General features: G+C 34.4%; 2 protein-coding genes across 2 annotated transcripts; one reads left to right on the top strand and one right to left on the bottom strand.

Annotated features, from left to right (window-relative positions):
• Window positions 1-8,752: 8,752 nt before the first annotated feature.
• LOC132634228 (transcription factor MYB35-like) lies at window positions 8,753-12,310 on the bottom strand. Its single transcript, XM_060350512.1, has 3 exons — window positions 10,750-12,310; window positions 10,109-10,238; window positions 8,753-9,822 (listed from the first exon to the last, which is right to left on the bottom strand). Exons 1-3 carry the CDS (start codon window positions 10,880-10,882, stop codon window positions 9,036-9,038), a joined length of 1,050 nt encoding a protein of 349 aa, XP_060206495.1. The 5' UTR covers window positions 10,883-12,310; the 3' UTR covers window positions 8,753-9,035.
• Window positions 12,311-16,578: 4,268 nt separating this feature from the next.
• On the top strand, window positions 16,579-20,352 carry LOC132632700 (hydroxyproline O-galactosyltransferase GALT6-like). Its single transcript, XM_060348742.1, has 7 exons — window positions 16,579-17,810; window positions 18,069-18,307; window positions 18,390-18,680; window positions 18,794-18,922; window positions 19,007-19,180; window positions 19,608-19,715; window positions 19,794-20,352. Exons 1-7 carry the CDS (start codon window positions 16,952-16,954, stop codon window positions 20,001-20,003), a joined length of 2,010 nt encoding a protein of 669 aa, XP_060204725.1. The 5' UTR covers window positions 16,579-16,951; the 3' UTR covers window positions 20,004-20,352.
• The last annotated feature ends 1,973 nt before the right edge of the window (window positions 20,353-22,325 follow it).

Below are 22,325 nucleotides of genomic sequence, written 5' to 3'. Positions count from 1 at the left end.
ATAAGGCTAACATTGACCTCGCTGTTGGTTCATCTACTTGGACTCTTTCTTGTAGCAAAATTAAATTAATATTATGACAAACAAAAAGTGGTGAAATATCTTATATTTTCTTCATTGCCCATATGATAAGTATCCTCCGTCTGCATTCCGAAAGTTGCAGTTTGAGTCACCTAGAGAGCAAAAGGAAGAGTTCCTGAAGGAGGGGTATATATATATATATATATATAATTACAAAATTAAAAAATATTTTGATAGTAGTATATATTTCTAATTTAAAATTATAAGATTCATAAGTCTTATGTATTTATTTTCTCAAAATTCGTGTCAAATCAAACTAAAATAAAATTATTTTCTTTTTATCCATTCAAAATAGAATGACATAAACAACAACATACCCAGTGAAATCCCACAATGTGGGCCTAAGAAGGATAAAGTGTACGCAGATCTTACTCCTATCTCGAATGATAAAGAGATTATTTCCGAAAGATCCTCGGCTTAACAGAAAACTAAAATAGAATGACACATTGTTATATTTCTAAATGAGAATATTTATAGTTATATAATGTCGTAACATGCTTAAAATTATAAGTTTAAAAAAATCTTATAACCACTCAAATATTATACTGTATTAACATATTCAAGACTACAAATTTGAAAGTCTTTTTTTTTTTAATTAAACTTTGTAAGTCAAATTATGAAGAAAATAAATAGTGTCTTTAACTTTCTTTCGTTCAGCTTTTGCCCGGTAGAAATAAAATTTCTGTCTTTTATTATATAGATACATAATTTTTTTTATATAGTTGGTGCTTTAACTAGTTATAACATATTATTATGTATCTTTAGGTTATCATATCAAATTTGTTATAATAAAATTAAAAAAAAAACACTATTTAGTATATGTCTAATTTGGTCTTGATGGTGCGAAAAATTAAAACACATTCGCACACAAAATTTAAACTCATTTAATGATTCGCAATTTCGCACCATTGTGGTAAAGTTGTCACAAATGTTGGGTGAAATCTTCGGGCTTATCTTATTGCAGCCGCATCTCAAATTCACAAAACTGGGATATGAGAGAGAGGGGGTCATTAAGTAAGGAGCTTCATTTATAGTCAAAGCTTAATGATGGGTGTGTCATATTTAATGATCCATCAAAATCATGTATTTGTTGTTTCATTCTTTGAAAGCAACAAAATGTGTGTGTGTTTTGGTCAACAGTCAACACAGCCTAACACATCCACACTGGCTGGCTGGTCAACATAGTTTAGTTGGTAAATTTTGAATCTCGCAACGTTGTTTTTCTTTGCTTGTTAACGCCAGATTGTAGATGTGACGTACATACAATCAATGGAGAAAAAATTTCAATCAATTTTGAATCCTGTCGTTCTCGACTTTTTCTTCAATTTATAGCTATTAAATTCCTCACCCTTAGATTAACAACTCCTAAACCCTTAGATTTCCAGAAATCACAATACGAACTTGGAAAGGAAAATCATTAGTTTTCATGTTACATTTCTTTTTCCTCCTGCAGTAAAGTACTATGTTTTTAAGCAGAATGTGCAAAACAAAAATACTCCCTCCCTTCGTCTAAAATTCTCTGTCGTGATTACTAAAAATAATTGTCTCAAATTATTTATCGTTTTAAAAGTTCAAGACACAATTAATTATTGTTGCCTCATTTTACACTTAGTAGAATTTTATCACCAATGAATATAACACATAAATAGAGTAAACATTTAATAGAGAGAAATTATAACTTAAACATAAATAAGGGTAAAGTAGTCAAATCCCTTTCTTAATTAATACTTCTTTAAGGGTCATGTAAACCAAAAAAACAACTTATAATTTGAGACAGGAGTACAAAGTAGGCATGGAATGAAAGGGATAGGAGCTGCAGCAAATCTTCTTAAGAAAGGGACGGCAGCATGGATCGCCATACATTGCACCAGAGTATACTGTCTGTTAGGAAAAATTTCTATTATATAAAAACTTTACTTACTAGTTTTGTGTCCCACAAAGTATAGTAAGATTAGAACCCATGAAGCCAACATCCGCTTGAATTGAAGACAATATTTTCTTAAACAAACTCAGTCAAACACTACTGGATAGATTGTCTAAGCATAAGAGACAACCAGGAACTTCAATCCCCATGCCTTAAGAACATGTGGTATCAGGTCCACCTCGTTGCAGTTTTCCATTAAATCCAGTATATTTTTGTAAAGGGGGCACGTTATACAGGAAAATTCAATCCATAAGTCTAAAGTTGTTTTTTGAAGGAAAAATCAAAGCAACAAGTTTGAGCAAGGACCACAAACCAGTGACATCACGATCTGAGGGTTCTTTCATGCATTCAAATGCATATGCTTGTTGCAGACTTTGAGATTAGTTGTTATGGTCTGAATTACAGATGAATTTGCTTTAACAAGAAATTACATATCAATGAATGAAAAAGATCACTTGAGGATTAGTAGCCAAAGGATGACTTTGATAAGAAATCACACCTAAATGGTTAAACTCAAGCAATAGAAAGCTGGATTATTCATTTCTTTGTACCTTGTGAGAACTTCTGAATGCTCTCCAGGTACATACTATACAAACCTTAATTAAATCAACTTCAGAAGAACCCTAACGGACACACTAGCAGAGCCGTCTGAAAGCTGCTCCAGGAGTTGGAGAGATGCAAAAACATTGCCTCTTCACCATTACCTTGCCATTGAAGAGCAATTAGGATGTAATTAAGTACAATTTCAAGGGTAAAAAGGATGCATATCATGATGTTGAGAAAACTCGGATCCAGAAGAGCAAAATAACTTTGGCATCGGCACCTTGACATGTAAACACAAGCAGCATTGATTGTAATTCCACGAACTTGACAGCTGAACAATAGGCAGTAAGTGTAAACTAATGGTAAAATTGAACAACGTCGAGTAAAGTCATTATTGAATCAATACTCTTCTGTTATGAAATTACCTAGGCACATTAATTAGATTAAGCAAAAACATGCAATCAACATTATAGACTTATTGTATCCTTTACTAAGATAAAATGCAATTCTACCATGCAATTTAATGATTCTACTAGTAGAATTTCCTTGTTTCTTTAATTTTTAGCTGTTCTTTTTCGTTTTGTCGCCGCCTTTCCTACCATTTACTCTACATACATAAAATTTATCTTAAACCAATAACATTAGGAGACTATTGTAGCTTTTCAGTAACTACATTGACTATAAACTAAGATACAGCTACTAACACAGGTTTTGTGATCATTCACAAGATTATCATTGCAAAGGAGCATTAATATCTCATGTTATATATCTGGTCCTTTCATTAAAAAGTCCATCTCAACAACTATGTGCAAATCACTAATGCAACACCCAACCTAGTAGCTAAATAAAAATGAACCCCTAATAACATCTCTCTGTTTTTCCAGGAGGGGGTGATACCACCTTTTCTTTTCTTAATATAACTGATTTAAATAAGAAAAGAAATTTAAAAACCTCTTCCTCCTGGTTTTAGCGCATCAAAAGGAAGCCCAATTTACCCCCTTGGGAATCTAAAGACAGCAATGCACCTTAACCTCCAGTTTGTTTGTTTTTTCCGTTTATCCGTTGGCATGTCCTCTTGTTCGTCTAGCAACGTAAAGTGATAAAAAAGTCAAAAACATAATACAGCGGAAAAGCTGATGTGTTTTTTATGACGATGGTGTTAGTGCCAGCTTGGTTGCACCACGACTATTAACGAGTAGCTGCTACTTCCCACCAGTACCAGATCACTCTGCCGGCCAAGGTTGCTTGGCTTAGGCAGATGGGACAAACATTGATGTTAATGAATCCTCCTTTTCAACATTCTGAAACCCAAGTTTATCATGACTGAAATTTAAGCATATGATGATAATGGTGTATTTGCCATACTCAACTCTTTTTCCAGCCCTTAGTGTTAACACTATAGGAGCAGTTCAGAGTTCAGACACAAAATTGGGTATCATTTTCACTAGATCCAAATAATTGAAGCATCATAATTTTATACTATTGACAAGATGACCAGCTAGTATCATTGTAACGACGGAGAAAGATGGTGTCTGCAGCTACCCTCGGAATAGTACAAAACTGACCTAACTATGAAAAGAAAAATTTGAGTACATGTACACTAAAAAAAGAAGCAACAACATACAACATATTCAGTGAAATTCCACAAGTGGGTTTTGGGGAAGGTGGAGTGTACGCAGACCTTACCCTACCATGGGGGCAGAGAGGTCGTTTCCAATAGACCCTCGGTACAAGGACAAGCAATACAAAGCAGTACCAAAAAAAAAAAAAAAAATGACAACAACAACAACAACATACCCAGTGAAATCTCACAAGGCAGGTAAAGCATACGCATCCCTTACCCCCTACCTTGGATATTGTGAGACTCTCGGCTCAAGAGAAAACATAACGAAAAAGGTCAAATAAGAACAAGCAGTTCAAAGCAGTATGAAAATAAAACTAAAGAAAGTGAAAAAGCCATGAAAATATGAAGAAGAAAAAAAAAGGAGCAGTAAGTGGGACAAAAAAGAAAGGAGGAGCAAAATGATAATTCAAGTACAAGAATCAAAAGATAGTAACAGAAAGCAAAGGATAGGAAACTAGGAGAGTAATTCTAGGACCAAAAAAGGAAGCTCTAAGCAAAATGATGTTTTCTCTTATCCTTTCTGTAGGTAAGCAAGATCAACACTACCATTGACCAGCAAATAAATAATAGCAGAGACATTTCAATACCTAGAAGCTCGCAAATGGCGTTACAAAGCTCTCGAATGGTTCCGAAGTACTTGAGGGAGGATTAATGGAATATTTTTCCACCAAATTAGTGGTGGAATTAGACTAGATTCCTCATTTACAATTTCGAGAAAATTAGTAAAATTGTAGAAAGCAACTAAAAAGATGATACAATTTTGAGTTAGTTGGAAAATTTGATGCCCAGCACTCGACTAAAGAAGCCATTCATCTGGTGAGGAGACTAGTGGAGTATGGAAAGAAAGAGAGACTTACACATGATTTTCATCCATCTAGAAAAGGCTTATGACAAGGTACCAAGAGAGGTTTATGAAGATGCTTGGAGGTTAGAGGTGTACCTGTGGCATACATTAGGGCGATCAAGGACATGTATGAGGGAGTCAAGATCACGGTAAGAGCAATGGGAGGAGACTCGAAACACTTCCCAGTGGAGATGGGGTTGCATCAGGGATTAGCTCTTAGCCCATTTTTATTTGCCTTGGTGATGGATGGTTTGACGCGATAAATTCAAGGTGAGGTGCCATGGTGCATGTTATTCGCGGATGACATAGTACTAATTGACGAGACCTGCAATGGAGTGAATTCTAAGTTGGATGTTTGGAGACAAACTCTGGAATCTAAAGGATTCAAGTTGAGTAGGACCAAGACAGAGTACATGGAGTGCAAATTTAGTGACGTGACACATGAAGCTGGCGTGGAAGTGAGGCTTGAAATCCAGACTATCCAAAAGAAAGGGAGTTTCAAATATCTTGGGTCTATTGTGCAAGGAAATGAGGATATTGACGATGATGTCACACATCGTATTGGCGCAAGGTGGATGAAATGGAGGCTCGCTTCAGGGTGTTGTGTGATAAGAAGGTGCCACCAAAACTTAAAGGCAAGTTCTACAAAGTGGTAGTGAGACCAACTTTGTTGTACGGGATGGAGTGCTGGGCAGTCAAGAAAGAACTCGCACGTTCAAAAGATGAAAGTCGCGGAAATAAGAATGTTGCGATGGATGTGTGGGCACACCAGGCGAGATAGGATTAGAAATGAAGATATCCGATACAAGGTGGGAGTGGCATCGGTGGAGGACAAGATGCGGGAAGCGCGGCTGAGATGGTTCGGGCATATGAAGAGGAGAGACACAGATGCCCCAGTGTGGAGATGTGAGAGGTTAGCTATGGACGGTTTTAGAAGAGGTAAAGGTAGGCCGAAGAAGTATTGGGGAGAGGTACTTAGACAGGACATGGCGAAGTTCCAGCTTACCGAGGACATGACCTTAGATAGAAGGCTATGAAAGACTCAGATTTGGGTAGAAGGCTAGTAAGTAGTCTCACGTATCCCGTCGTACTAGTAGTCACAGTTTCGTTCTTCATTTTCCTGTCCTTTGATTCTTGCAAATATTAGTCATTTCTTGTACCACAATTATCGTATTTATCTGTGCTAGCTACTGCTTCTTTTTCTCAGACTGCTTTTTCATGGCTTTTGTCGCTTTCGTTAGTTTCATTTTCGTTTTGCTTTGTACTGTTTGTGCTTGTCTAACTTTTTCTCGTCATGTTCTCTCTTGAGTCGAGGGTCTTTCGGAAGTAGTCTCTCTATCTTCTGAGATGAGGATAAGGTCTGCGTACACTTTACCCTCCGCAGACCCACACCGTGGGATTTCACTGGATATGTTGTTGTTGTTGTTGATGCCCAACATTGTATATTGAGAAAAATACATAAATACCCCTAGAGATGACACCTTTTTTTTAATAAGACATCTAAACTTTGTGGGGGTCCTACGATCCCCTTGAACATCTTCAGAGTAGTATATAGACCCCTTTTTTCGATCAATCCCAGTTACAAGAATATGCGTGCAAATCACGCACCAATTGTCACTTGCCACGTGTCAAATTAATTTTTAAATACTTTTTGTTTTTGTTTTTTCTATTTGAATCCTTTTCTTTCTTTTTCTATTTCTTTTCTCCTTTTTTCTTCATCTCAACTCTGTAAAAGCTCCTCCGATGCAGCCACTACCATCGCCACCACTGCAACAACCACCAATTCCACTATATCACCACCAAATAATTTCCAAACCATCATTAATCAGTATTTGAAAATCAAACCCACCAAATAATCAAAATCTGAAAACTAAAATCACCACCAAACAAAAATCTAAAAATTATCCACCCTACCTTCTCCCCTTCCCCTAACCGTAAGCTTCACTGAAACAACAATGGAGGTGTGTTTAACTTCATAAATGGAAACAAAGAATCACTCCACCATTTTATGCTATTATCATTGCATTTGCTCTATCCCTCTCTTCCTGAAGTTATACAAACAATTATGGCTTAATAATCAATTTGAAAAACTCTCTTCCACCTGTGGCAGAAGCCATCATGGTTGACCGGAAAAAGGCTCTCGCCAGCGACCACTTGTTCACCATCTTTCTCTTCCGTCTTCCCCTTCGAATTCCCCTAAAATACAATTAAAAGTTCATTGATGCCCAGAACCATTCCATACCACCATTAAAAGAAACAAGCTAAGAGAAGAAAATCCCAGCCAATGGCCTGGAAAAAAATGAAGAAGAAGGGTGAAATAAAAGAATAAAAAAGAAAAGGAAATGAAATTAGGAAAAAAGTAAAATAAAAAGAGAAATAAGTAGAAAAAATCTTTTTAATATCTGTCAAAAAAAATTATCAATCAAGGTGGCCGAAAAAGGATGTATTAATTCCAATTTAAAATTATTCGGGGGGGGGGGGGGGGGGGTAACAGGACCCCGGCAAAATTTAGGTGTCTTATTGAAAAAATGTGTCATCTCCAGTGGGATATTTATGTATTGTCTCCTGTATATTACTAAAGTATATATTATACTTAAGCTCTTGCAATTTGAACAGAAAAAATGAATTTTTCAAATCTGTTATGCATTTTTATTAGAGTAAAATATATATATATATATATATATATTGTAAAAGGGTCATAAAACTAAAAAAAAAAATTGTAAAAGGCCAAATAACCATATATTCCTATATATTGTTATGAAGTAAATAAATCCACGTACTGTATTTGATATTGATGGATAATTACTTAAATTAAATGTTTTCATTGGAATTTTATTATGTATGGTAAATGTCATTTATCCATTATGTAATAGCAGTAACACATAATGATGTTGTTTATGTCATTTTTTAAATTGATTTTGAAGAATAGGACGAGGAAATGAGATCTCTTGCCCTCTTACAATTTGAATAGAAGAAAATGGACTTTTCAGATCTCTTACGTGTTTTTTTATCTTATGTGTAAAAAATAAAAATCTCTTGTAAAAGGGTCATAAAACTTTAAAAAAAAATGTAAAGGGTCAAAAAACTATCTTTTTTTTTTTTTTTTTGCTTGGATTGCCCTTCATTTGGGGTGGTCTTTAATTTTTGTCCTTCAAATTGGTGGTTTTAAGTTTTGTCCTTCGCCTAATACCCCGAGGTTGTGGGTTCGAACCCTAGTTCAGTACAAAAAAAAATCGCAAGGTAGAAATTTGCAAATTCTGCCTTTAAGTCCCAAATTCCACCTTAAAGCGAAAGGCAAAGTTAAAGACCGCCATTTTGAGGGATAAAATTTAAAGACCACCCCAGCGAAGGGTAATTCTGCAAATTGAACAAAAACTAATTCTCCCGAATCGGACTTCGCCTAACAGTTCTACCGAATTTAGGCAGGTTAAGAAGAAAGTGTAACTAATTCTGATTTTGACTTACCTGATTCCGGAAAAATATTTTTGGTTGGTGTCATATGCTTGATTTGTGCATACTAAGATTTCATTGCCTTTGACTAAAATAAGATAGTACTAACATATATTGATGGAAATCATGTAAGACCGAGGGCATATCCAGTAGTACTCATTAATTAACACAATGCATATTTGTAAAATTTCAAGAATATTAAAACTGAAAGTTCATGGGCTAGAGTTTTACAAGTCAAAATCGAACATGTATTAGTATGGCACGGTTTTTAAAACCAGTTCGGTTTGAATTGAACAACTTGATGCATTTCTTATTCACTTGTTAGACTGGCATAATTTAACTATGTATCACAGCAAAAGCTTGGACCAGTCCCAACTCCCAAATTGATAGTAAAAAGTAGATATAACACTATTCATATTATTTTTAGATCTTTTTCATTTTGGAAGATCTATGGGAGAAATTACAGTAACTTGGCTATTAATTAGGACACTAAACAATGTACTGAATTGTAATCTGCAGTACTATGCTTGCTGCTAAAGTCTATTCCTTGTTCATCAATTAGTGCGTAGTCACTAGTAAAAGGGATCCTCAGAGAGGCCAGGGAAGTTCAAGAACATTTCATTTTCACATTCTAGCATGGCTTCAACAAATGATGACGATGATGATGATGATGAACCCTTTGTAGGTAACGAGGTATCAAAATCCTTCATCGATGACATGTTGTTTGGCCCATCTTGAGCTCCCGAACACACTAGCTTTTCTTTTGTGGTTAATGTATCTTCTTGATCTTTGAAATTTGATGGAAGAAACGCATCATCAATAAGATAGTCACACCAGCTGACTTGATTTTTAGTTAAAGATTGAGATCCAGATGATGATGACGACGATGACAATGGCGAAGAAGAGCAGTCAATTATGGGGTTGGAATTGGAGAAAATTGCCTTTTGGGAATTATAATTTGAGGACTCTGTTACAAATTTTATGGCTTCAAACTCGGAAAGCAGATCAACAGAAGCCTGATTGTTGTTAAAGAAACGTTCTTCTGAAGTTTCAGTTTTTGGTAGCTTAATTGTTGTCACACAATGGCTGTTGAAGTTTTGAAAATTTTCTAAAGAATGTTGAAGTTGTTCTGGTCTAGACATAAATGCACCCTTTAGCTCTCTGTTAAGAGACACGAAACGAGTTCTGGCTTTCGGAAAGCCACCGATGTTTCCATAGTCAGTGAGAATTTGGGAGAAGGGCTTGTGAGTGACTGGATCGATCCCCATTGCAGAGAGCTTCTTTTTCAGCTTAGTGTTCCATAAGTTCTTCACATCGTTGTCTGTTCTCCCAGCAAGTTGTTGTGCTATTATGGACCACCTGCAACATTTGAAGTGTCAAACTGTAGGTTTGTTTGAACAGATATTTGGTGAGAGCATGGCCAAAGGCAAGCACTTCTATTCAAATTAGTAATTGCTCGTTTATAGAATCAGTTTCAGTACTTAATATTTATCGACTACTTTTAATCAGCTAACAAACTCGAAGTATCTGGAGCGTACACATGAACCGTGGCTTAACTTGTTTATTGTTACTTGTTAGAGATCAATTAATTTTAGTACAATGAAGAGCAAATACAATAATTTGATCAAATGGGATTGACACACACCTGCTTCCTATAGTGGCATGAAGCTTAATGATGAGTTCCTCTTCTTGGGTTGTGAAGCTGTCCTGCTTAAGATCAGGTTTCAGACGATTGTTCCACCTATGCTTCTGATTCCTCCCACATCTCCCGTTTCCTGTTAAAAATTGCACTCATTTACATATATCTTGAAGTATAGTAGCTGGCAAATTGTTAAGGAATGAACCTTAAGCCTAACTCAAAGTTAACTCATGAGTTGGCAATTGCCCCAAAACCAAATGAAAAGACCTAATCATATCGCTCAACCAATGTAGGACAATATAGCATGTTTCGCACATCTAGATCAAGACAACTGAAGCGTGGATAACATAACATTCGATCCAACTTTGGGAAATGCAAGTGCATGTATGGGTTTGACTTTGATAACATGTTAAAAATTGGACTTTGGAGATAATTCAAAAGCTAAATCATGATGTGTGGATTGTCCAAGACTATATAAGGAGACAACAACTCATTCCCTCAACCAATTTGGGATAATCTAACACAGATGAACTTTTTTATGAATTTCATGAATAGAATTGTCCATCAAGTTACGAACTGTGCGCCATTGACTTTCGGGAATTTTTATACTATTACGAAAAATCAGGAGTAATAGTTATTGTCTGTACCTGATTTCTTGGACATGGTTGCCCAATTACCAATTCCATGCTTGGAGACAAATGTAGATGTGTTTGCATCCTCTTCCATCCAATTACATCTTTTATTTAGCACCTTATCATTGCAACAAGGAGGCCTCCCCATCTAATTTTCTCTATAAACTTTATGTTCTAGTACTGAAAAAAAGGGGCAGATAGATGAAGGTAGCAACAAATGAAAGAATTCAATATTGATGAAGAGATAAGATAAAATTAATCCCAACTTTTGAACCTTCTTATGGACTTATGGATGCAACCCTAAAAGAAGGCAAGAAAAGCATGAGAACACTTTCCATTTAACTATTTTGCTTGGTGGAATGTATTTTCTGTCAAACAGTTTTTAGATGAGCTATTAAAGAAGGTAAATATATTTTAAGTTTCAAAGAGCGTTTGAAACAGGTTCGAATTGGGTGAAATAATTTGGTTAACCATAGAGTTATTATTTTGCAAATAAACTATATTCTACAAAACAAATGTACTTCAAGATCACGAGAAAGTAATATTAGTTTCATAGAGATCACAAGTTTGAGAACTAATATAAACAAATACTACAGTATTCAACTAACTGATTTGATTTCTGTTCAAGAATCCACAGCTTTGGCATGATAAAGAACTACTCTAATACATTGGAAATTAGTTTGATATCCTCTAATAACCTAGACTTAGGAGCAAAATTAGAGAGGAGAGTCGGAATATCTCCATTCTCCAAGGATTTCGAAATTTTACTGGGAAGTTCAAGGTTTAACATATATGTATGAAAAGTAATCTTTGATCTATATACACTGAAATAAAAAAAAAATATATGAAGAGTGTTCAACTGACCACCCTCCACTTCATGTGGCTACGCTACTGAATATAGGAGCAAAAACAAAATATTAATTTCAATTGAAGTTCTAGTTTTTTATTTGCAGGAATTTTTCAATACCGCTAAGTTCATTACATGGAGAGTTGAGTAATTTTAGAATTTTAGGATGGGTTGAAGCTCTAGCTTCATTTTCGAGATCTCAAAAATTGTTGAGTGTTGACACAAAGAATACAAAAAATGGAAAATCCAATGGGAGGGACAGTGTGATGACAATCCCTGTGTGATAGAGAGATTGTGGGGAGAAAAAGAAAAGCATGACTCCTGTTTGGAGGAGAGTATATGTGGACTACAACATGAGTTCCAATTGTGAGTGGAGATCAAAGGTGTCTCACGTCAAAAGAATACTAAACTGACTTTTCTATTTAAAAAAAAAAAAAAAAAGCTTTTGTTACACCATTTTTAATAGTTGAGCTAGTGACATTTCTATTACAAAATAATAAAAAAATTATTACATTATTTCTAAGGATTAAATAATCATATAATCAATAAGAGAGGATTGCTCAAATAGTAAGCACACTCCACCTCCGACTCTAAAGTTGCGGATTTAAGTCATCAACGGAGCAAAATGGGGAAGCTCCTATGAAGGAGTAAAAATATAAATCATATAAGCAAGCAATTCTAGAAAACAATTATCTTTATAGTTAGGAATTAGAAGGAAACAACATATCCTATGATTTAAATCACGTATCAGTAGAGTTGGAAGTTTTCGGGTTGTCCTATAGTTAGGAATTAGAAAGAAACAACATATGCAATGATTTAATTCATGAATCAGTAGAGTATTGTGAGTTGAAAGATTCTAATGCCTGTCAAATATAACATAAATAATTAAAATAGGAGGAAAGAAATAGTCCAACTCAGGAACGTAATATAACTGGGACAGTCCCTCTTACACAACTGGACATAGCCAAGAAAATAAAACCGCGTTGTCGACAACCACGGCCAGAAGAGCCCAGACTCTAATGACTAATCAATATTTGAATTTTTCAAATACAATACAATCATACAATTGAGGCAATAGGACAGGTCAAAATTAAGAGAAACTCGTGCCAAATGCCAACTCTCAACAACAAAAATTAAGAAAATAATCCTAATTCAATATGTCAACATACCCGTTAGCCAATTTTTACGGGAAAAAAAACACTTTTAAAATTCAAAACTGATCCAAAGGGGTGAGTTATAATATGTTCATGTAATCATTATAATTTAGAATCTTACTATATATGGACCATGTCTCGTAATATTCTTTATGAAGAAGGAATAATAGAACATGTGGCGCACAGCTTATACAAAAATCTTTCCAGATAACACTCTCTCAAGGGACATGTATTCCCGGCCACCCCATAAAATATTACTACATCGTTGTAAGCTGTTAATTTATCATTTCCACAACATATAATAAGTGTTTATTTCCCAAGGAATTAATGCTCCATTATATTTTTTTTATCTTCTGTTGGTGTAAATAGAAAGAAGGGTGATTTACGCAGATATCTTTTTTAAGGCCCCGTTTAGATATTGTCTCTATTTTATAAGCTCTTCAAATATAGTCTTTGGAAAATTACTTTTTTAGGCAATATTAAACTCGGGTCTAATGTTTGCTCATGTATTGTTTGATCTTACAGACAAAAATATTAGACTGTCGTCTAACGTTTGAAATAACTTACAAAATTTTAGACCGTAATTTAACGTTTTCTTATAAGATTTTTCGTTTGCTCAAATAAGATCTTTAAAACGTGGTCTATATAAGGTCCATAAATTGCAAGAGAAATAAAAAAGAGAGCTATTTACAAATAGTTATCCCAAAAAAAAAGACAGTCAGCTAAACTTTCACAAAAAGATGTATAAGAAACCATTGATGCGGCTCAAAATATCATTTTTTTAGTGATATTTGACTATGCACATTGAACCTTCAATTAACTAAAGTAACTGAATTATCAACATTTAATTATCTACGTGTAGTATAAAGTTTGTATTGTTATTTTATTTGAAGCTAATAAAGTTCTAAAAATACTCTAAATGTAACATATTTCTTATACAAAAGGACCAAAACATATTATTGTTAATTAAATATTACATGTGCTTAATTAGATATAACAAGAATTAAATTTCATAATAATTGAGGGACCTAAAGTGCTATTATCACTTAGTTAGAAAATGACAAATACAACCCAAACGATTTGTTAACAATGATAAGTTTTGTGTCAAAACCAAAACTATCTCTGCCAACGCCACCAACCAACCAAATGCCACCTAAGTGACTGACTCAGTCATCCTCCAATTAAACTGCGGACTTTACTATAACAGAGCCCTTATTTCATTCATCTGCAACAAAAAGAACAACTTTCATTTCTTGTCCACTTTTACAACTTTAGTTCCCTTGTGCAACATCCAATGAAGCCTAAAATTAGAAACTCTCATTTCTTCTCTTGGAGTCCCATCACAAATATCACCACTAACTTACTAACCATCACCAATGAAATGTATGAGTAATTTCAGTTTGCTTTCAATGATTTGAATAACTTGTTTACTATACTCGCTAACTATGTCTTTTTTCCTCGAAATATTGCTTCAGAAAGATATTCTATTTGGACACATTTTTTGTGATAGCAAGTCAGTGAAGATATACAAATTATCACTCCAAAGAATTTAAAGCAAAAATAGACTCACTCTCATTCACTTTCAAGTAGCATTGGAAGTTATTATACATCATGCATTGTTAGTCTCGTTAAAAAATATCTTAAATTTTAATATACTTGGAAGCTCTTTCTAACCAAAGTTTAAAATTGAACACATTCAGTTTAAAATTGTGCCAGGATTAACAACAAATGACTAGCGTATATAATTGTATACTATGGTCATTAAATTATACGTAGTATATATAACTATGTAGTACATAATGTGAACGCCTCCAGGCAGAGGCGAATCTAGGATTTCTAGAACATGGATTCACCACTAAAAAAAAAAAAAAAGGAAAAAATGTATTAAGTGCGGATTGATCCTTTGTCCTCTAGGTAAGCAACAACCTTCAACTAAGTGCACCATTTACCCTTCTTGTATCATGTGTTCCAACGGTTAATATTATATCAATTTTAAAAAATATATACATAAAATACCTAATTTTACATAAAGACCATGTGTTCATGTGACTCAAAATCACTACATAAAATCGCCCCTGCCTCCAGGCTCCTATTATGAACACTCTAATTAATTAGATAGGAAAATATTAAAAACGTGTTCGCTTTTAAGCTATAACAACCTGTAGATATCTACCTTATATTTTTTTTGCAAGTTAGGTTTGCCTCGTATTTTCCACTCCTTTTGGTAACTTTCTTTGCGTTTTAGATGGTACTTGACTAGGTGCCGTTTGGCTATAAATATCAATAATAAATTCATTTTTTTTGGAATTTTTGAAGTTGGAGTTAGAGTTGTGTTTGGTCATAGGTTTTGGTGAAATGTAGTTGTAAAAAAGTGGAAAAAAAATTAAAAACAAGTTTTTCTTGTTTTTGGTATTCCGGAATACAACTTCAAATTGTATTTCGAATATTTATGGCCAAACGCTTAAAAGTAAAAAAAGTGAAAAAAAAAATCGGAGAAAAGTGAATAATTTTTATGACCAAACGAAGGCTATTAGGTCTTGCATTCTTTTAAGGATTTGCAACAAGTTTCTAAAAAGGCCCCTTGATGAGTAGTCCTAGTTTGATTGGTACTTAAACTTCCAACTGCTATAACTATTTTTGTCTTAACAAAAACGAGGTCACTTTCTTTGTGTGAGTTTAATTATAAGGAAACTAGTTTAAAAAGACTGCATGGAAAGTAAATCTAGCTACTCATTAGTCTATATCCTTTCAAGAAAATATTTCCAACAAAAACATCTAATTGACAAGTTGACTTTGACTAACAAATCTGTCAAGATAATTATAATCTTACTAATTAAGTTTTGCAAATTCAAATAGACAAACTAAATGTAATCCTAGGAATTTTCTAGATCTTGAGATAAATTTGGTAACGGTATTAAACCTGTAAATACAATTTTTCAAAACCTGAATATAATTAAAATCAATATTTTAAAAGGCGGGGCGTTTTACATCTGTCTCAGTGAGGTGTAAGCCCCGAGACACAGGGCGTAAGCCCCATGGGGTTTTAATTTTTAATATTTTATAAAATGATATAATTATAATAAATACTTTTAAATAGTTGAAACAGCGTAAAAATTGAAAAAAATTATAAATAAGTGAGATATATATATATATATGCACTCCACCCAAAAAAAAACTAATTAGAACAATTTATTACAAAAAAATTAATTAGAACAATCTATTATACGCTACTTACAAGTACAAGTGACTGCTCGTTACTTTTTTGAGATAGTAGAAGACAAAATAAATAATTGAAAAAGAACATATATTAGGCATTCTAGCAATAAAAAAAGGTCTTGACTTTTAAATTTAATGTTTCAGTTTCTTTTTAAAACATTTGAGTAATTACATGTTGACTTTTGAGAATTTGAGCATTATACTAAGGACTTATTTAACAAATTTCATTTTAGTTTGAAGAAGTTTTCTGAGCTTACGCCCCAACAAAAAAAACTCGCCCCAAACGCCCGGCCGTACGCGCCGAATTGCTGGGCGTACGCCTTTTGGGACTTTCGCCCCGACCCATCACCTCGGGGCATTTTTGGTACTCCCCGCCCCAGGGCTCGCCCCGAAAACCCCTTTTAAAACACTGATTAAAATATTGAATGAAAGTAATTTGAAGGTATTGTGCACATTCAGAAACATAGAGGGTCCAATAATAAATACACAAGACTTTTAGGGGCGTTATATGAAAGCAACTGGCAAACAATTTCCAGGTATTTTCACTTCTCTTCCTCTGTTTGACCTTTTCAGAATATTAATTAAACATATTTACTAGTATCTGATAAAAATATTCTTTGGGGTCCCTTTCAAACCAGAAGCTTTTCTAATTTGAATTGAAAAAGTGGTATAGTTTAATTTATAGTATATAATAAATTACTTTTGTTCCATGAAGGTCACCGACCTCAATAGCCTGTGTTCTTCTTTCATTCTCTCTATTTATCAACTTACTTAGTTATATTAATAATCATGGTATGATCTTAAGTTTATTACTCCCTTCTTACCAAACGCGTTTCTGATCATATTTTCTTGAACTATTATTAATTCTCTCTAGTGCTTTCCCTCTTTCTTTGGCGAGCTGTTTCTTTCTGAAACTTTAGAAGAAACCCAAACCCATCTCAATTTTCTATTTATTTATGATAATTAGCCATTAAAAGAGGGCTTGACATTTTTTTTAGACATGAAGAGGGCAAAATTTGATATGGTCATGTCACTGAGCCGTCAAAGATCGGTCCAAGTTTTGATTTTTATAGGTCTTGTTTATGTAATAATGGTGGGTTTAGAAGTACCTTTTGTTTTCAAAACTGGGTTTAGTTTAGTTTCTCAAGAGGGTTTTGCTAACCGTCATTTAAATTCCAAAACTTTTGTTCTTGAAAGTGAAGAATATGTTGAAGAAAAAAAGGCCCCAAATCGCCCCCTTGATGTGCCACATAGGGTTTCAAATCAATCCAGGCCTGAAAGAAAAATCAGGGAAATCCACACTTTATTGTCAAATTTAGTTTTTGATGGGAATTCTGTGAATATGGATAGTACTGATGGGTTTTCAGGGATTTTGAAATCATCAAAAGAGGCATTTGAGTTAGGGAAAAAGTTCTGGGAAGAACTTGAATTGCATAAACAAGAAGTGGTTCTTGTTGATAATAATAATAATAAGAAGAAAGAAGAATGCCCACATTCGATTTCGATTTCCGGGTTGGAATTCCAGGAAAAAGGGAGAATGATGGTGTTACCATGTGGGCTTACTTTAGGGTCTCATATTACAGTTGTTGGGAAACCAAGAAAGGCGCATCAGGAGCATGACCCGAAGATATCTTTGTTGAAAGGTGGTCAATTCTTGATGGTTTCACAGTTTATGATGGAGTTACAGGGGCTTAAGACTGTTGATGGAGAGGACCCACCAAGGATTCTCCATTTGAATCCGCGATTAAGAGGCGATTGGAGTGGAAAGCCCGTGATCGAACACAATACTTGTTATAGGATGCAATGGGGGACGGCACAAAGGTGTGATGGCTGGAGGTCCAAGGATACAGAGGAGACTGGTGAGTCAATGAATTTGGTTTAAATTGAGTAATTGAACTTAAAATTTTGTTCATTGATGTACTAATTTAAGTTAAAAATCTGTACTTTGGGGTGTATGTGGGGGGGAGGAGGGGAATAGGAGCTAATGGTGATGCATTTATTAAAAGCTTGACTATTGATTTTAAAGTATTGAAGGGAAAAGATTAACTGAGAATGCATTGTGAGTTATATTATCTGTTGTATTGTGAAGTAGATTAATGTATAGGGCTTTTTTGCAGTTGATAGACAGGTTAAGTGTGAGAAGTGGATTAGAGATAATGACGACAATCATTCTGAGCAATCAAAGTCATCATGGTGGTTAAACCGGCTTATTACAGGGCGCACAAAGAAGATGTCTATTGATTGGCCATTCCCATTTGCAGAGGATAAGTTATTTGTGCTAACGCTTAGTGCTGGCTTTGAGGGTTATCATATAAATGTTGATGGGAGGCATGTGACCTCATTTCCATATCGAACTGTGAGTAACAAATTATTACATTCCTGTTCATACTGGATTATTGAATTGGACTGTTCTCAAGGTTCTTTCTTGGTGCTGTTAGGGATTTGCCCTTGAGGATGCCACTGGTTTGTACTTGAACGGTGACATTGATGTTGATTCGGTGTTTGCTGCCTCCTTGCCAGCAACACATCCCAATTTTGCACCTCAGAGACATCTTGATATGTCAAGCAGATGGAAGGCACCCCCTCTCCTTGATCAGCCTGTCGATATGTTCATTGGTATTCTTTCTGCTGGTAATCATTTTGCTGAGCGAATGGCTATAAGGAGGTCTTGGATGCAGCATCAGCTAATCAAATCTTCAACTGTTGTGGCTCGATTCTTTGTTGCATTGGTAGGTTGACATATTGGTGGTAGCATATGGACCTATTGGAAATATCTTTTGCTATTAATATTGGTGTTTGTACTGTTAAGTTGTTGACTTTATCTTGAAATGGATTTTGACAGCATGCAAGAAAGGAGGTAAATGTCGAGCTAAAGAAAGAAGCAGAATTTTTTGGTGACATTGTCATTGTTCCTTATGTGGATCACTATGACCTCGTGGTTCTGAAAACAGTTGCCATATGTGAATATGGGGTACGTTACTGGAGTTGCCCTTGAATATTTCATTAGTTCTGTACCCAAAAGTTTATCTCATTTATATGTTTGGTTGTTTTGCAGGTCCGTGTAGTATCTGCCAAAAATATCATGAAGTGCGATGATGATACCTTTGTGAGAATAGATGCAGTTATCAAGGAAGTAAACAAAGTGCCTGAAAATAGGAGCTTGTATATTGGAAATATCAATTACCACCATAAACCCCTACGTAGTGGTAAATGGGCAGTGACATATGAGGTAACAGTTTGGATCTTCTTGTGCGTTTTTTCCTCAAAGTAAAGTCTTTACCTTGTATTAGAAGATCCAAATGCTGCTGGATAGTTTTAGCCTTGACTCCTAATGCAGTTATATCAGTGCATTGTTTCTTACGCTTCTTTTTTTAATGAGAACTACACAGTAGCCACATGATAGTGAATGATCAAAATGCTTGAGTTAAGTGAGTTATCTCAATAGAAATAATGGAGGGTATTTGGGTGAAGGATGACTAGTTTCACGACAAATACATTAACCAAATCGGTTGTCTTCTTGGAGTAGTTTCTGGATGTTGTCTGGTTTTTGCCTTCTCCATCCAAATTGTCTCAATAATACTCTTAGGTTTAATTTTTGTGGCCTTCTTGAGTTCTACGAAATCTGAGTATCTCATTTTGTCGCCCTTGTATCTCAGGAATGGCCAGAAGAAGATTATCCGGCTTATGCAAATGGACCTGGCTACGTAGTTTCATCAGACATTGCTAACTTCATCGTCTCAGAGTTTGATAGACATAACTTAAAGGTACACACATAATTTCTTGCTTCCCTTCTGTCGGTGTCGGTTTTAATGAAATATCTAATGAAGCTCCCTGACTTGCAGTTGTTCAAGATGGAGGACGTGAGCATGGGAATGTGGGTTGAGAAATTCAATAGCTCAAGACCTGTGCAATATGTACACAGCTTGAAGTTCTCCCAATCTGGATGTGTAAATGATTATTATTCAGCCCATTACCAGTCACCTAGGCAGATGATCTGCTTGTGGAACAAACTGCAACAGCCAGGGCGACCCGAGTGCTGCGACATGAGATGACAACTAGATACAAAGAGAAGGGTGACTGAGAATTGATCAAGGAAAGAGTCTAAACAAGTTTTGCTGTTTAGAAACCAGTGTCTGTAAACTTTCTGGAAAACTCGGTTTTAGATATGATATGGGCTGCTTAGGGGCCCTTGAAATTCTTTTAAATGTCATCTCTACCTTCTCTCTTTTTGAGTTTTTTCTTCCAATTCTTTTATACATGTTCAAGATTATATGTGGATGTATAGAAGTAGGGACATACATGTGCAGGGAGAACAAATCCATACTTTTATAGCTATCCTACATAGCAGACAATCAGAGATTGAGATTCAATGCAAGTTTATTCAATTTTGCTTGAAGTTCCTACCATTTCTCCTAAGATTCTTTTTCCATGAATTTTGGGTTGTCTTTTTGGTATATGGTTGACTTATTCAATGTGCAAAAGGATGTTGCTGGCCATCAAATTATAAGATGTTACTGGCCATCAAATTATAATGCTAAAGGCAAGGGCGGTTGTTGTGGGGTTGTTGTGGAAATGTGGGGTAATTGATGCTTATTATCTGGTGACCATGGTTGATTTTGAAACATGAAAAGGACTATTTTGAAGTGACAAAAAACATTGACGTTGAGGTCAATGGCTATTGGCTATTCATTCCATTTCAAAAGGAGAATGACAGTTGCACCAATTAAAAAAAAAATTGTATGTTGTAGTAGTGCATAAAATTGGTGGACCGCAATAGAATTGGAATAGTATGGGGGTTACCATCGAAGTCCAAAATCCCCACCCCCCTTTGTGGGCTGAAGTTGTTTTTTCTTTCTTTCTTCTGAATTGGCGTTCAAATTTTAATGTTTCCCAATCTTCTATCTTATTATTAGCTGTGAATCTGTGATGATAGCATACTCCAAGACGAATGATTTTGAAAATGAGCTTACAAGCATGTTAAGAGAAATCAAGATTGCACGAAAAGCATGTTTTGAATGTTTGACGAATTTTTGTAAGTGGTTGAGCATAGACTTCATATTTAATTCTCTTAATGCAAGTAATTTACTTAAATGGGATTTGGAATAGAAAAACAAGATGGCATGGAAAGTCGATATTTCCTTTCTCTGTTCAAACGTGTACTGAGCAAACCATATGTACGAAATACCATAGCCAAACATCGCATTAATAACATAGAGTTTTATGTCGGGTTAACTTTTTCTAGAGCGAGAAACCAAACAAGCTTTAAAAAATTAATTAAACTCTTCTAAGAATATGGTTATTTGCATTAATTGGATTATTATCTGAAAGGAAAGAAGCAATCATAGAATCATATTTGTTTTTTTCTTCAATTTTGCAGCATTTCTAATGCTTTCCTTTCCAATTCTTGTATCAGGATGGTTACACATATCTTGACTATTTTACTAGGTACTTGTTATCTTTCACTAATATAAATATCAGATAACTCTACCTATTAAAATTTTAAATAAATAAAAGGGAATTTTGCTTTCACTAGAATTTAAACAAAAGATTAAATAATTTTCCTCTCATTTATTGACCCTAAATCACACCCTTAGAGTGCTTTTGTTTTCTTTGCCTTTCCAAATTGTATCTTCAATATTTTATTACCTTTCCTTCCTCTATAGAAGTTTTTCTAGAGTTAATTCCTTGTATAGTCACTCAATTTAGAGAAATTTCTATAAAAGTCACTTTATTTCATTTAGGACAATAAAGTCATTCAAGTATCGCTATTTTTACTCAAAAAGTACCTAAACACCTCAAATGCCTCCTCTTCTAGTTGGCATGTCATGTCACTAACGTCTAATTTTTTTAATTTTACTACTAGACATATTTAACCCATCAAACTCATTTAATCAAGTTCATATTTTATATCCAATCAAATATGACTCGGTTAAAAAGCGGCAAAGGAACAAACTATCATGCAATCTAAATGAATTAGAATTAAAAGAGAGTTTTAAAAATCTGTATATAAGTTTAAAAAAAAAAATTGAATTTGAGTTAATTTAAAGCTTTAGTTTAATATATTGATAGATATTAACATGACAAGTTGGAATATCTATATCATAACATGAAATAAATTAAGAATAAATTATATTTCATATAAGACTAATAGTATAATATTTCAAAATAAAAAATAAGAGTAATAATATAATTTCATAAAATAAAGTATTATAGTAGTGAATTATGTACCTCTTTGCATGAGAAATAAAAAGACCTCAATGGTATGGAGATGGAAATGCCAAAAATTACAAACTACATATATAAGAACAAATAACTAAAAATAAAGAGGAAAATTTTAAACTAACTTTATTTTTTTAAATATAATTAGATTTTTA

This window comes from Lycium barbarum, chromosome 3, assembly GCF_019175385.1.
Source record: "Lycium barbarum isolate Lr01 chromosome 3, ASM1917538v2, whole genome shotgun sequence".
In the NCBI taxonomy this organism is placed as follows: domain Eukaryota; kingdom Viridiplantae; phylum Streptophyta; class Magnoliopsida; order Solanales; family Solanaceae; genus Lycium; species Lycium barbarum.
This window is presented reverse-complemented; position numbering and strand designations above follow the sequence as displayed.

What these genes read in the sequence shown, in the direction of transcription:
- LOC132632700 (XM_060348742.1), top strand. Translation starts at nt 16,952, where the DNA reads ATGAAGAGGGCAAAATTTGATATGGTCATGTCACTGAGCCGTCAAAGA. An exon ending in CTCGATTCTTTGTTGCATTG is followed by an intron (nt 18,681 to 18,793) that starts GTAGGTTGACAT and finishes GGATTTTGACAG; the next exon opens with CATGCAAGAAAGGAGGTAAA. An exon ending in TTGCCATATGTGAATATGGG is followed by an intron (nt 18,923 to 19,006) that starts GTACGTTACTGG and finishes GTTGTTTTGCAG; the next exon opens with GTCCGTGTAGTATCTGCCAA.
- LOC132634228 (XM_060350512.1), bottom strand. Translation starts at nt 10,882, where the DNA reads ATGGGGAGGCCTCCTTGTTGCAATGATAAGGTGCTAAATAAAAGATGT. An exon ending in AACCATGTCCAAGAAATCAG is followed by an intron (nt 10,239 to 10,749) that starts GTACAGACAATA and finishes AATTTTTAACAG; the next exon opens with GAAACGGGAGATGTGGGAGG. An exon ending in CATGCCACTATAGGAAGCAG is followed by an intron (nt 9,823 to 10,108) that starts GTGTGTGTCAAT and finishes CAAATGTTGCAG; the next exon opens with GTGGTCCATAATAGCACAAC.